Here is a 13,486-nt window from a genome sequence, read left to right as displayed (position 1 = left end):
CTCGCTGTTTTGATGCGGAGTGCTCCGTCAGCCCGCAAGGATAGACTTCTTGCGGAAAAATTTGCAGCGCCGCATGGTCTCGGTAACCGCAGCCGCAGAGCTCCGTGGCCACTGAGAGGGGTTTGTATCTTTTTAATGACTTAGATTCTTTGCGGGTCCCGCATCCGTACCCCGCAACGGTAACACCGGAGGCAGTGTGAGCGAGGGGTAAACAACCTCGAAACGGCGGTAGGCTAAAGACAGTAGATTTTCAATGCGACACCACTCAATCAAATAGGCGTATGAAAAAGTCCCCCCCAAAAAAATTTCAGGCAAAAATAAAAGAAGTGTATACTCACCAAGCATACTGCAAGACAATATGAAGTTTTAAAAAAAGTCGATCCTTCCGTATAAGATAATAAAAAGGTGCTTTTGTAAGAGATGCAAACTGACGTAAATCCACAAATTACAGTTGGCGCGCACAATGCATGCTGGGATAGGGTCTTCTCTCTTACGTCTCGGCAACGTCCTGGATGTGATGACAGTTTTGCGGAGGGCCAAATTTTAGCTGTAAATTTGTCATTTTTTAGACGAAGATTTCTCCGTTGAATGACAGATCTAGGCTTGCAGATTTACTTTACTACATTCAGAAGGATCTTATGTGTAAATATAAGTAATTTTTTTGGTCCAAAGATCTGACTGCATTTATTTCAATGCAGGTCTACTTTAAGTATTTTGTTGTGGCATTGACTTGTGCTCCACAGACAAATGTATCTTATCGAGGCGCGTTGTAAATTTGTACTTGACAGCAATGTGTCTGCTTTCATCCAGACTTCAGGAAGGAAGGTGGAAAATTCCTAATCTGTTCAACTCAGTAAAACTGTGGAAATGTTACTTGTTGTCTTTTGAAAGCTAACAGCAAACATGGGAGCAACTGGTGCTAATTGGTATATGTGACCAAGGCGTTGGCGTTTCCCTCACATTCATATGTGACAACTAAATGCTGTCACATCCCTGAACCTTCTGTGTGTGTCTGAGAGTGTCCACATCATCAGAACAGGTCACGACTCGTCTGATTTTTGTATGGAGCAGCAGCAAAAACTTGGATAAATAAAGGGGAGGGGGCAGAAGAGTAAAAGGAGGTAATGCGATCGGTGGCAGTTTTTTTTTTTTTTTTTTTTTTTTTTTTTATAGCTCCTCCTCTGTTTTGATGCCTGTTTAACAAACATGCTTGTGTTTTAATTTTTGTGTTATTGACAACATTCTTTTGCAGTTCCAAAGTGATAAATCGTAGGTTCTTAAAGGGGAACAGAAATGCCCGCGGATTATTTATAGCATGAATAAACACAAAAATGGCTACTTTTGATAGTTCAAGAAACACTAAAGACCATAAAACATCTCCAGAAAACCTTGTTTTAGTCGTGTTCTGAGAGACTTTGCCATTGACCGGCTGCCGTCATTTATGCAGGTCAGGCAGGTGATGTCACTGGTTGGGGGGAAGATGAGCCTCATTCTGAGATTCCCTGACAGAGGCACCAACAAAGAGGTTATATATGACTACTAGAGTCCACACTCCCAATGCTGCCCACTAAACGCGAACGTCCCTTCATGGACAGCGACATGACGCCTCCTAACCGGGCAAAATATTGACGAAGTTCCTGGATTTTAATGCATTTTCAATGGGGATTCATGACTGAACACACTCAGAAAAACACTTTCAAAATACGTGTTAAAATGCCATTCTGACCTGGATATCGAGCAAGTAAAATTAATTAACATTGAACCATGTCAGGAAAGTATTAAACTTACCCTGACACCCACATATTCCAAAATATTAGTGTTGAAAGTTACATGGATCTGCACTGTTAAGCTGCGCTACTGATCCAAACCGAGCTGCTGCTGTTTTCAGCATAGTGCAGCTCCTAAAACCATTATGAAACATTTATTTATATATATATATAATATATATATATATATATTTTCTTTACACAATTACCCTTTATTGACCGAGTTTCATTCATGAAGTCAGTGGTGTGTGTGCACATCTCTGTGTGTGAGTGGTGTGTGTGAGTGTTGTCCGTGTCCTCGGACGACACAGGCACTGGCAGGAAACATGCACCTGTTTATCAACCTGATGTCACTGACAAAGTGACAAGAAGAACCAAAACCACTTACTTATGGAAGGAAATATTGTCTCCCTTGTTCCTCCATTTGTGGCTTTGCCAACATGCGTTTCTTGACGAGACTAATAGAACTTCAGTGAGCAAGCTCAGTAAACTGCACTCGTCCCCAACCAGAGGAGAGGAACAGTGACTCATTCCCAACCAGAGGAGACCTCAACCAGTGACGTCAACTGAAAGTGCCCTCGACTGACTTCAGCCAATGGTGATTTACATGTCAATTTAGCGGTAAATTTGATTTAAATAATATTATCTACACTGCGCTCAAACATTCTGCAAGTGTATGAATAACACTTAATTTTTTACCAATGAATGCACAAACAAATTCTCAGAAAAACGTTTGTTCCTCTTTAATCACCCAAATATAATTGGTTTGCTTAAATCACTCCTATTTTTAAATTTAAAAATCTGTTCTTTATTGTGCAAGTAATCCTAACATTTATTCTCAGATGGAGGTGAAAACAAAGAAACAGTATGTGGCCTTCAGAACTGTCTCTTATTTCCTGTGTGTGACTGCTGGTACATGGCTTGATGTAATCCAATAAAGTGAACACATTGGGGATCCTTCACAGGCTCCTTTAACGCCTGTCATCACACACACACACACACACACACACACACACACACACACACACACACACACACACACACACACACACACACACACACGTCCACTGTGCATGCAGTGCACACAGCACACTTTTCCTTCATCTTACTGTTTTTATTGAGTGATGCATGTTTTCAGTGTTTGCGTGATGTCTAGTAGACAGAGTTTGCTTTGAGTGACCTGTGACAGCCCTGTTGATGTAAATTCTGATTCTGGCCATCAGCCACATCTCCAAATGCGGGGTCGGAGCTGGAACAGGCCAGACCTCAGACCAGCGGAGAGGAGGAGCTTCAACTGCAGCTGGCTCTGGCCATGAGCAGAGAAGCCGCTGAGCAGGTGCGTCGCCAAGAACCAGCAAAACGGCATGCATACACACACTCACACAGCTCCATTGCCGTACTTTATCTTAATGTTGCAGTGTTTATGTATGTTGTGTGGTTGGCTTGGTGCGAGCTTGCCGTTACGTGTGAAGTCAAGGCGCTGACGTCACACCTAATATTAGCATGAGCCGAGTGCCTCCATTAAGAGCAATGGGATATTTAATGTGCTTCAAAATGCACATATACATACATAACATAAATACAAACATGCTAATGTTAGCATGTTAGTGTTGCTCACACCGTGCTAACAGGCTGACGGTTTGAAAATTTGCTAGCATAATATGCTAGCATTAGCATGAAAACATCTTGTTTGGGGAAAAAAAGACTATGTTTGGATTGGATTAGATTAGATAGAACTTTATTAATCCCTTGGGAAGACTCCCTCAAGGAAATACGGCAGTGCAGTCTCATTTGAACCCTGCGTGATATCACAAAATTTGACCACTTATGGGGACAGCCGTTGCGCAATATACGTATAATAACTATAATATATAACTTCACACAGGAAAATGGTGTACTGCTTTGTTTTTGACTGCAGTTACCGAAGCAGTCGCAAAATTTCTTTTCATGGACCAAAACATAAAAATCCCTGCTGGATGCTGTTTCTGAACCCTCTATTCAGTAACAAATGACTCAGTTTGATGCATTTATACCAGACCATGATTCAGCAAGGTGCAGCAAAGGTCTTCACGTTTTTTTTAGCCACAGACATTTCAAATGTTTTGTTACTTGTCATCATAACTTCATAGCAGCACATTCAAGATTATACAATACAAGTTCATGTTAATAAAAATCGGGTATAAAGTTTATTTCTTTGTGGTGTATTCTGTGGTAAGATTTGTGCCAAAATGCAGAAAATGGCACCTAAAAATTAAAAAAATTTACTCAGGCCTTGTTTGTAAATCCCTCTTTACAAAATTGTGGATCTGCCCCTGGACTAACTTACAACAGACACACAGATTTGGGCCTAAGAGAATTATGGTATGGATCCACTTTATATAACTCAACAATACACAATAGGTAGATAAAAACCTTTCCTGGGTACACCATGAGATTTGTTGTTGTTGGTGTGTTCATGTCATGTCACAATTACACTTTAGAAATGTAACATTCACCTAGACTGTAACAATGATGTGAGTGAATTTCCATCCAGCATGGATTTAGGAAACGTGTTGGACAATTAATTTTCTTTTGTGTTCAACTTCTCAACACTATTACAGTTCAGCTACTTGTTCACTGCAAAAAAAAAAGGTAAAATATAAAAACACTAAATCTGAGGGAAATAGTACTCAAAACAAGTAAAATTATCTGTCCATGCAGCAAGATAATTTCACTTGACAAGATTTCTTGAATTAAGATTGGTAAATATAGAAAGATTAGAGTGTAAAGTTGAACACTTAAAATAAGAAATTAACTCTTAAAACAAGATAATTTATCTAATACTTTTTAATCTAAGGTTTTTTTTTTTATCTTGGTAAGAACAAAATAATTTGTGACATTGCATCCCAAAATGAAGGCAAAGGCGCGAACTAAAAGGCTAAAAATGTTTAAGTTTACTTACCATTTACACAACAGTGGCCAGTAATGTGAAATCGGTGATAATTCAATACATTTTGTGCAAGCAGCAAAATATCTTATGGCGTTTTATTGCCACATACAGTATAGATGTGAACTGCTCTAGGCCAAGTAGGAGTGCAAAATGCTCACTAGTTTGCCTTGTTTCCTTGAGTCATAAACACTTAAAACAACCCCCTCTCAGAGAACATGTAATGACAACAGAGAGGAAAGTCTTACCGTTGGCCAGGAAGTTGGCAGTGGCTGAATTTTAAATAAATAAGTAAAAGGTGCAAACTTAAAAGTTCAAAACACAGGTGTGAGTCTGATGACCATCTGGCTTGTGAATGGCTTGGTGTGGGCGTGCCACCATTCATGAAAGTTCATATTTTCTGGAGCATGAGTCGCACAAGAGTGTAAATCAGACTAGTCCAAGAAGACCTCTTGAGGAGGAAAATCGTAAAAGTTGTATCTGAGTAGAAGGCACAGCTTTTTTTGTATTATCAGCTCTTTAGTTTGGGGGTTTTTGTGCATTGTTGTAGTGTGCTTATTGTTATTGGCATTTATTATTTATTACTGGAGTTTTTGTTTAATGCTTTGATTCCTGAGAAGTCCTGTATGCATGGCTAATATTATCATTATTATTAACAGCAACAAAAGCAAATGTGATTTTTTTTTTTCTTTCTTTTCTCAGTACATAGGTCACAGTACCTGCAAAACTAGTAAAAAAAAAAAAAAAAAAAAGATAAAAAGAAAACACCACTTTAAAAATACGGTACTTGTTTTGAACCTGTTCAGATTTTTGGGGGAGACCGTTGGATTCCTGGCTGCCTTGGTTTGACTTGTATTTGGATCGAGTGGATCAGCGCCAGCTCAGCGCAGCTGCATCCAGTTTGGACACTGACCATGGCAAGGCTGTGGTTGGAGTTAGACCAAAGTTTACCCAGAGTTAGGACAGACTGGCCACAGGCAGTCCTGAGTTGAGTGCGAGTTGCACCATGTACTTGGAAGTTTGGCAAAGTGCTGAAAGCCAAACAACCCTCCATGTGATGGTTCACAAATGGTCTGTGAAGCCTGTGAATGTCAACAGGATGAGATGATATACAGTTGTTAATGGATGGATGGAAAGACTAGTAAGAAAAATATATGTTGGTTTTATTGACATGTCAAATTATAGTAGCATGCTAGAAAATAATTTCTCCAACAGTAGAAATGATAAACCCTGCTGAAGACGTCTTTGTACCCTGCAACATCATAGTTATAAACGGTGTTATGTTGGTGCCTTTGCAAGAAACCTTTAAAATTTTGCACACTTTGTTTCTTTGTGCTTTCAGGAAGAACGTATTCGTAGAGGAGATGACCTGAGATTGCAAATGGCCTTAGAAGAGAGCAAGAAAGAAGGTCCAGACTCTGCAAAACTGCCCAAGAAAAAGAAAGAGGTAAAACTTGCTGAAATGAGACAGAAATTAGTCAGTCAGTCCCGTGTCAGTACCAAATTGACACAGGACAGTCGACTCGTCTTTCTGCACCTCATTATTGTCGGCTCTTTTTGTAGCAGTAAAGAAGCTAACTAACAAAAGACTGCCTAATTTTTCCATCATTATTCTACTTTACGAGTTGGCTGACCGAAGTTCCAAGAATGCAGGACACTGCACAATGATGGCTTCAGCTTTATTCTAGAATTTAAAGGCCCCACTACATTCAGCTGGTTTGAATAGTCTCTGCTATTCTCACCACCTTTTCCTGTCACTTTCTTGTCCTCTTTCCAGCCACAGTCATCTCTGATGGACCTCATGGATGTTCCAGAGGCCAGACCCTCTGCTGACCTGTGGGGTGCAGGGAGTGGCGCCGCATCATCTGCAGACCCCTGGCAACCCTATGGTAAGAACTGTACACTGGTCTTCGAGGGTCTGAGCAACAGAAAACCTGACACAGGACCTCATTTAGTTCTAGATGTAAATTACAATCAGTTAAATAAAGTTAAATCTGGGTCCGGTTGTTGCCAGACTGTTGCTATGGTTAGTCTCAGCTCTGTGGATTAGTATGTATAATCCTAGAATGGAACCATGCAGACTCTGCAAGCTCTGAACACTTCAGACCGGATCTTCTTTGAAGTGGAAATCAGAAACTGATTCCGATGCACTTGTGGAAGTTATTAATGTCGTTTACCAACATGAGTATGTTAACTATATACTAGTAACCTAATTAACTTGTATGTTACCAGGAAAACTGCACTGTGGTAGCTTTGAGTGCAAGCTTTTGGCACACTTGAGAAGCTCCCTGGTTCAAGAACACCCACTCCCTTTTGTCCTTGTACACCTGGAGCTGCATCCGGTTTAAAACGTCTGACAGATGAAATGAGATCACCCTGCACAAAACTGGAGAAGGAAGACTAAATTGGTTATTTGGGGTAGTTTTTCCACTTTGGTCAGTTTTTGGTACAGGGCTTAAAACGTTTCTGTTCCACATGAGTATTGCTCTAAGCCAGGGGTTTTCAAAGTGTGCGAGCGTAAGGCCCCCCCAGGGAACAAATGAATAGCTGCTCTCCCACGACACACAAACACACAGTTTCAGTATCTTCATGTGTTTCTTTTTATTCCTTTACACATCTTAAACACATTTTAAAAGAACTTTCTATTTTATTTTTACCTTTTTGTCATATTTTAAACATCTTTTTTAAACATTTAAACATCTGTGTTTTAAATGTCTTTGGCAGAACTAACACATTTTAACATACAGGGCTGTGAAAACTCCGCGGATCCGAGGTGTTAGTGTTGTACTTTGTAATCAATATTTTATCTATCGATTCCCTTATCAATACCTCCTGTGAATTTTCTGTGTACTAAAAGTAGGCAATAACATTTTATTGAGTCTTAGAGTAAATAAATATGAAATTGGTCACTGGATACTTGATCTCTGGACATAAATAAAAATGTGTTTTGTTTTTTTTTTCTTTTCAAAAGCATTTCCTTTCAGACATTAATGGCATGAATGTAACTTCATACATTTGAGCTGAACTCAGCCAGTTGCTGCACGTCAACAGAACGCAGGATGTTTCATTTTGGGAGGAAAAAACGTTTTTGTCGATTTTAGATTGAAAATTTTTGAAAGTGGACATAAAAGGCCCTTTTCCATTACACAGTTGTAGCACTACTCTGTTCGACTCTACAGTTTTTTGCTTTTCCGTTCGGGATAGTGCCTGGTACTTTTTTTTTTTTTTTTTTTGGTACCTCCTCAAGCGTGATTCCAAGCGAGCTGAGCAGATACTAAAACGGGCTGCCGGCCACTGATTGGTCAGAGAATGTCATCACTGGAGTGCGACGTCTGACACGAGAATCAAACCCGCCATTTTTAAAGTCACAGTAGCGTTACATCTACGGTGTTTGTCTTTCGTTGCACGTGAGTTTTTTTTTTTTTTTTTTTTTTAAGAACATGGCTCGTGCGCAAAGAAACGTCCACACCTCATCGCTGGACTACGGTGTGGACGTTTCTCTCTTTGGTGGCAGACAGCTTGACGGAGTGACCTGAAATTACAAACTCCAGGACTTCTGGACAATGCAGAGAATAACTGAAAAAGCTTAAGTGCGACCACAGAACCATCAAAGACCACAATGGGCGGAGTGGGTCGAAAAGTAAATGCTGGAAATGGTTCAACCAGGTGGACGGCATTACGGGCACCGACCGGCGAGCAACGGGAGGAAGGATGACCTCAACTCGACCGCGGCTTTGTTGAAGGAGAAGATGTAAGTGTTTTTGTGACTTTATAGTATGTTGTCTGCTTGAAAGCACCGTTTAAAGTGGATATGACACTTAGACAACATAGTCTTATTACATGTAACAAAGATTATATAATTCGGTCAACCTAAGCATTTTGGGAAGATGGACGCGGTTCTCTCGTTATATACAACATTTGAACATTCCGCCACTGAAAACTGTGCACGCCTCGTGACCAGCTTCCTGCTGAGCACCAAGCCTGAAATACGTCATTGCGTGTAGACCGTATCGGCTTGCACGCCTGGCGGCCATTGTTTACACTTTTTTTTAGCGGCAGAAACTTTGATTAAACACAGCTCTCAGGGACTTGTTTGTCGATATGCCTGACCAGTGTGTCGCAGCATATTGCACAAACACAAGGGCAAAAGGTTTTAGCCTTTTCAAGTCCAGGTAGATTGATCGAAAGCTGTGGTGTTGTGTGATGCACGAAATGTCAGGCTGCTGCTCCCTCCACTCGCACACCCGCATTTGCTCTCGACAGCAGACACTTTCCTCTACCATCTCCATGTTCTCGCACCGCTCACAGGAACACCTAAAATGTCAACTCCAAATAATATGTTCACAATAATCTTGAAATGGTCGAGGAACTTGTAAAAATATCAGTGCAATACATAGTAAACACGGCGGTGGCATGTTCACTTTTGTTTTCGGTGATCTTTTTAGAAACTTTTGACGTTTATTTCCTATTCTTTCGTGAAAATAACGTAACTAAACACCGATGAATGCAATGCCTGGCACTCAAACGGCAAAAACCTGAAGGTAATGACGGTGGTCTGCAAGTAGTAGCTACACCATCGCGGCTCCGGAAAAATAACAAAGGCGGTAAACAGACGCTAGAATCAAAAATGCTATAATTATAGTGTTATAAACAGCAGCAACAAAAATCAAAGCCTCCCTTACCATTCCGTATTCTGCAGCTTTTCAAAATTCATCGGAATTCGCACGTCTCTTGCCTCTGCTTTGGCTCCGCCATAAGCACCATCGGCATTATTTTCGCTGCCAGAATGCTCCTGGTTTGAATGTTCGTCCGAAAGATACGGCTCCAATCTGTAGGGTCTAATCACTGCTGCTACATCCTCAGGATCCGAGTCAGTCTCGATTTCCTCACAGAAATAATCCACACTTGAAGAGGAGTCACAAAAGTTCTCGATCTCGTCACTGTCCATGCTGAGGTCCATCTGTTCCTGTTGTCAATCGAACAGACAAAGGTGGGACTCTACACGTTGTGACATCACAGCATCACGTGACCGCTGATAGAACGCTGCCAGTGCGCTTTCCAAGAAACACACTTTTGAGAAGCTGTACAAACTTTATTTCTTGGTGATATTGATTAAAACCACTTTCAACTTACTATACTGTATGTATATTTTGATATTTATATCAGTTTTACTTAATTTGTTAGGTGTCATATCCACTTTAATGTTACTTATCGCATTGGTGGGAAGCGCACTTTAACAAACAAGGATATTTTATGTCTAAACTCATGTTAAAGTTGTCTCATGTATGCAAACACAGTGAGCTAGCTAGTTTGCACTGATTGCCATGTAGCCAGCTAATTCTGTGTTCTGCTTGAAAGACAAAAAAAAAATTGTAAGTCAACATGTCAATAATGAATGTATACATCTGACTAAGCTAGTGTCATTACTGTGATATAGTTTTATTACATTTATTTCATATTAAATTTATTTTTTTTTAGCATGTTATTTTGTTGTCTTTGTACTTAAGTTGTATGTGTACTTTGTTCAAGAATCCCCTTCCATAAGTGAGCAGGGTTTGGCCACCGCCATGAAGGAGGGCTCCCCTGCCCCATTACGAGCCTCGACGCCGTCACTAGCTTCCACATCCGCTTCCACGTCCAGCACCACACAGCAGCCTGTTGTCACGGGTAAGAATAAACAAATCTCTCATCCTGTAGCTTTTAGATCCAAATGTATTTCCTGTATCTTTTTTTTTTTTACTTTACTTTTGTAATCACTTCCCATTTCTACTTTCGTTTTTGTCTAGGCAAGAGAAAAAGGAGCTTGTTTCACCAGGAGAATCTGACCATGCTGAGTTAGATTGAGGCTGAAGCTGTTGCACAACAGGAACTGAACCGGGCCCAGCGTGATGAACACATCCAGCTTATCCTCAGTGAAGCCCATGAAGCAAGGGAGGCGGACGCTGCATTTAATCAGGACTTGGCGAGCTTGTCTACGCTTTACGCGCCCGGTGCATGTGACCTGTTCCCCCTAACTCAGGACTGGACCCTCTTTAGACACATGGGACATGTAATTTTTGTTTAGTTTGTTGTGTTGCACAGATTTTATTTGCTCATTTGTTTGTAATAAACAATTTGACTTATATGATTGTCATAATTTTCTGTCATTTTGTAATGAGTCAGTGGTAAAAAGCTAATGTTTATCATTGATGTTTTGGTGCAATGATAGTTCATTCTTAAGAATTTTTCATCTTGAATTTGCAGTTATCGGCATGTACAGCTGAGTGCATACTCAGTTGCACTCATTTTTCTGCATACATCGGCCGCCATTGATATGTCCTTGTTTATTATGCCACCACGCAGTAGTATTGGGCTCCATGCAGAACTGTAAGCTTGTGAGTAGTAGTGGTGTGATGATCCAGCAATAACTGAAGTAACTTTACTCACTTTCCATGACTGGGAAAGAAGCCACACACGGAAAATACAAATACAGTCCGATATAAAGCGTCTTACCTTTTGTGGTTCTGTGACTCTGTGTGGGGTGTCCGCAGCAGCTTGTGCAGCTCTGTTACACTGGTTTGTGCAGTAGCTTCCACCTCACTCAATGGAAAAAACTACAACAGACGCTTTTGTAGACATGATCCATTTCGGCAATTAATTGCAGAAGCCATATTATTACAGATTTGTTCATTAATTTTGTACACCCTCTTAAGCCATTGATGGCCTATTCCAGTGGTCCTAGGATGAGAGGTGTCGTTCACCCTAGACTGTATGCCAGACAGACAAACACAACCTCACTCACACCTGTCGTCAACTTAGTTTCCAAAACCCGAGTTGGCATTATCAACACACACATGCTGTGAACGTGTCAAACCACCTGCTGGTCAAATTTAACGCATACCCACTTTAGTAAACAAAGAGTGTTTAATCTATTTATATCTTGCCCTTAAAGTTAAATTAGTAGGTTTAAGGGTGAACAAAGTAACTTTGTGACCTTAATTTTACAGTTTGGGAGTAACTGTAATGGTTAAAGGAGCGCATGAAGAGCAGGTGAGGGAGGGCTGGCAGTGACTTATTTCTGTCAGTTTTGTGACATATGTACTCCTGAGGTGTAGCGGGAGCTCCGTAGAGAAGAATGTGACCAAACTGACTTAGCAAGCTGAAATTTTTATGGATTATAAAGATCTGTTCATGTTACTCACATACCAAGGATTACATTTATTTACATGCATGTGGTGTGACAATAAAGAAAAATGCATTTTGGTTTTAAACTCCTACACTGTCAACAACCATCCAATCAAAATTAATCTGTTCCCACATTCTGTGAAGTGTTCTGAACCTTCTACAATGGGCTATGCCCATTTCTACCTTTGCATTTTTATACAAATTTCCATCAAATGTAAAGCCTACTTTTTCAGACTCTGCTTTGGTAATGAGTGTCATCTGCACCGCAGCCTGCATATACATTCAATGGACACTCACATGTTTATATTAAGTTGATTAAGTCTAATAAATGTGAAACTTGGTCGGATGACGCTGAAAAAATAAACAAAAAGCTGCCTGCCAAATTTCATAGTAGTCGGTCACAAGTGGGGAAGTAATAATCTGAAATTATGTACGTAGAAAAGCATGAAATTCATATTGCAACAATTTATCCATCAAAAATCAGCAATGTTCAAAGAAAAATTTTCTATCATTTTCAATATGAATAGCTTTAAATTACACAGATTGAGCACTGCAGATGCAATATTTGCTCTGAGAGTGCTCATGGAGAAGTGTAGAGAAGGCCAGAAAGATTTGCATTGTTTTTGTGGACTTAATGAAAGCTTGTGGCAGAGGGCCAAGAGAAAAGATTGTGGTGTTGTCTGGTGTGTCAGAAAAATATATGAGGGAGGTGCAGGATATGTGCAAGCTCAGTGACAACACTGAGCCTGATGTGCTTGAGGTTCCTTGCTTCAATCAAAATTCCTAAGGAAGTCTTTTTTTCTGAACACTGTTCCCAGTGTGGCGGCACAGGAAAAACACCTCTGTGTTGATAACCATTTGTAAAATCCAGGCGGCTTTTGATGGCTTTCAGTGGAGTGAGTATATGAGAAATTGTTTAACAGGCAGGACATGTTCCAACTTGTCCTTAAGGCTTTCAACAGAGGTGTTTTTCCTGTGGTGGAGCGTCGCGGCGGCTGCGTCCCGACGCGCGGACCCGTCCGCACGTCTTTCATTAAAAAAATCTCCTTTAACAGTGGAATATCCAGATAAAATGCTGAAACCGACTTCTTCTGAAACTTCTCTGTTCTCTCACGACGTCCTGGATCAATAGAGCCTGAAATGTGGAGGTTTTCAGCTTGAACAGGCTGATGACGCCGCCTGAGAGCGCTGCACGACGTCTCGCACCGTGAAAAGTCCTTAAAGCGACAGTCTCACCTCAAAATCTCTCATCAGCCGTTAAAATTTTCACTGAAAACCAGCTTATTTTTTCGAACCGTGTCCACTTCGATGTGTCTCACAGGTTTAGAAAAAATTTTGATCAAACAACGCGCCAGTCTCTCAGCAACTTCTCAGACAAAGGAATTCCGACGAGGGGCTGGACGACTCCTCCCACAAGGAGTGCTCACAGGCGAATGACGTCACTGACAGGCGTGGAAAAACTCACGCATGCGCACAAGGGTTCAAGCATGTCTGACGTAAAAACATATGAATGAAATCCATATAGTTTTTGAAAAAAATAAAAAGGACCCTTACTTTATTGACAGCCCTCGTATATATGTATGTGTGTATATGTATGTGTGTATGTGTGTATATGTGTGTGTATGTTGTG

General features: G+C 40.6%; 1 protein-coding gene across 3 annotated transcripts in view; it reads left to right on the top strand.

Moving 5' to 3' along the window:
* The window catches only part of epn2 (epsin 2), a 98,829-nt gene that overhangs the window by 63,804 nt on the left and 21,539 nt on the right, over nucleotides 1–13,486 (top strand). For all 3 annotated transcript variants that reach the window (XM_034189418.1, XM_034189417.1, XM_034189416.1), the window contains exons 4-6: nucleotides 2,990–3,102; nucleotides 6,035–6,139; nucleotides 6,470–6,581. In XM_034189418.1, the coding sequence (XP_034045309.1) occupies nucleotides 2,990–3,102; nucleotides 6,035–6,139; nucleotides 6,470–6,581 (330 nt within the window). The remainder of the gene's footprint in view (nucleotides 1–2,989; nucleotides 3,103–6,034; nucleotides 6,140–6,469; nucleotides 6,582–13,486) is intronic.

Source organism: Thalassophryne amazonica, chromosome 16, assembly GCF_902500255.1.
Source record: "Thalassophryne amazonica chromosome 16, fThaAma1.1, whole genome shotgun sequence".
Lineage (NCBI taxonomy): Eukaryota > Metazoa > Chordata > Actinopteri > Batrachoidiformes > Batrachoididae > Thalassophryne > Thalassophryne amazonica.
Note: the sequence above shows the minus strand (reverse complement) of the source record. Positions and strands in the feature narration are given on the sequence as shown.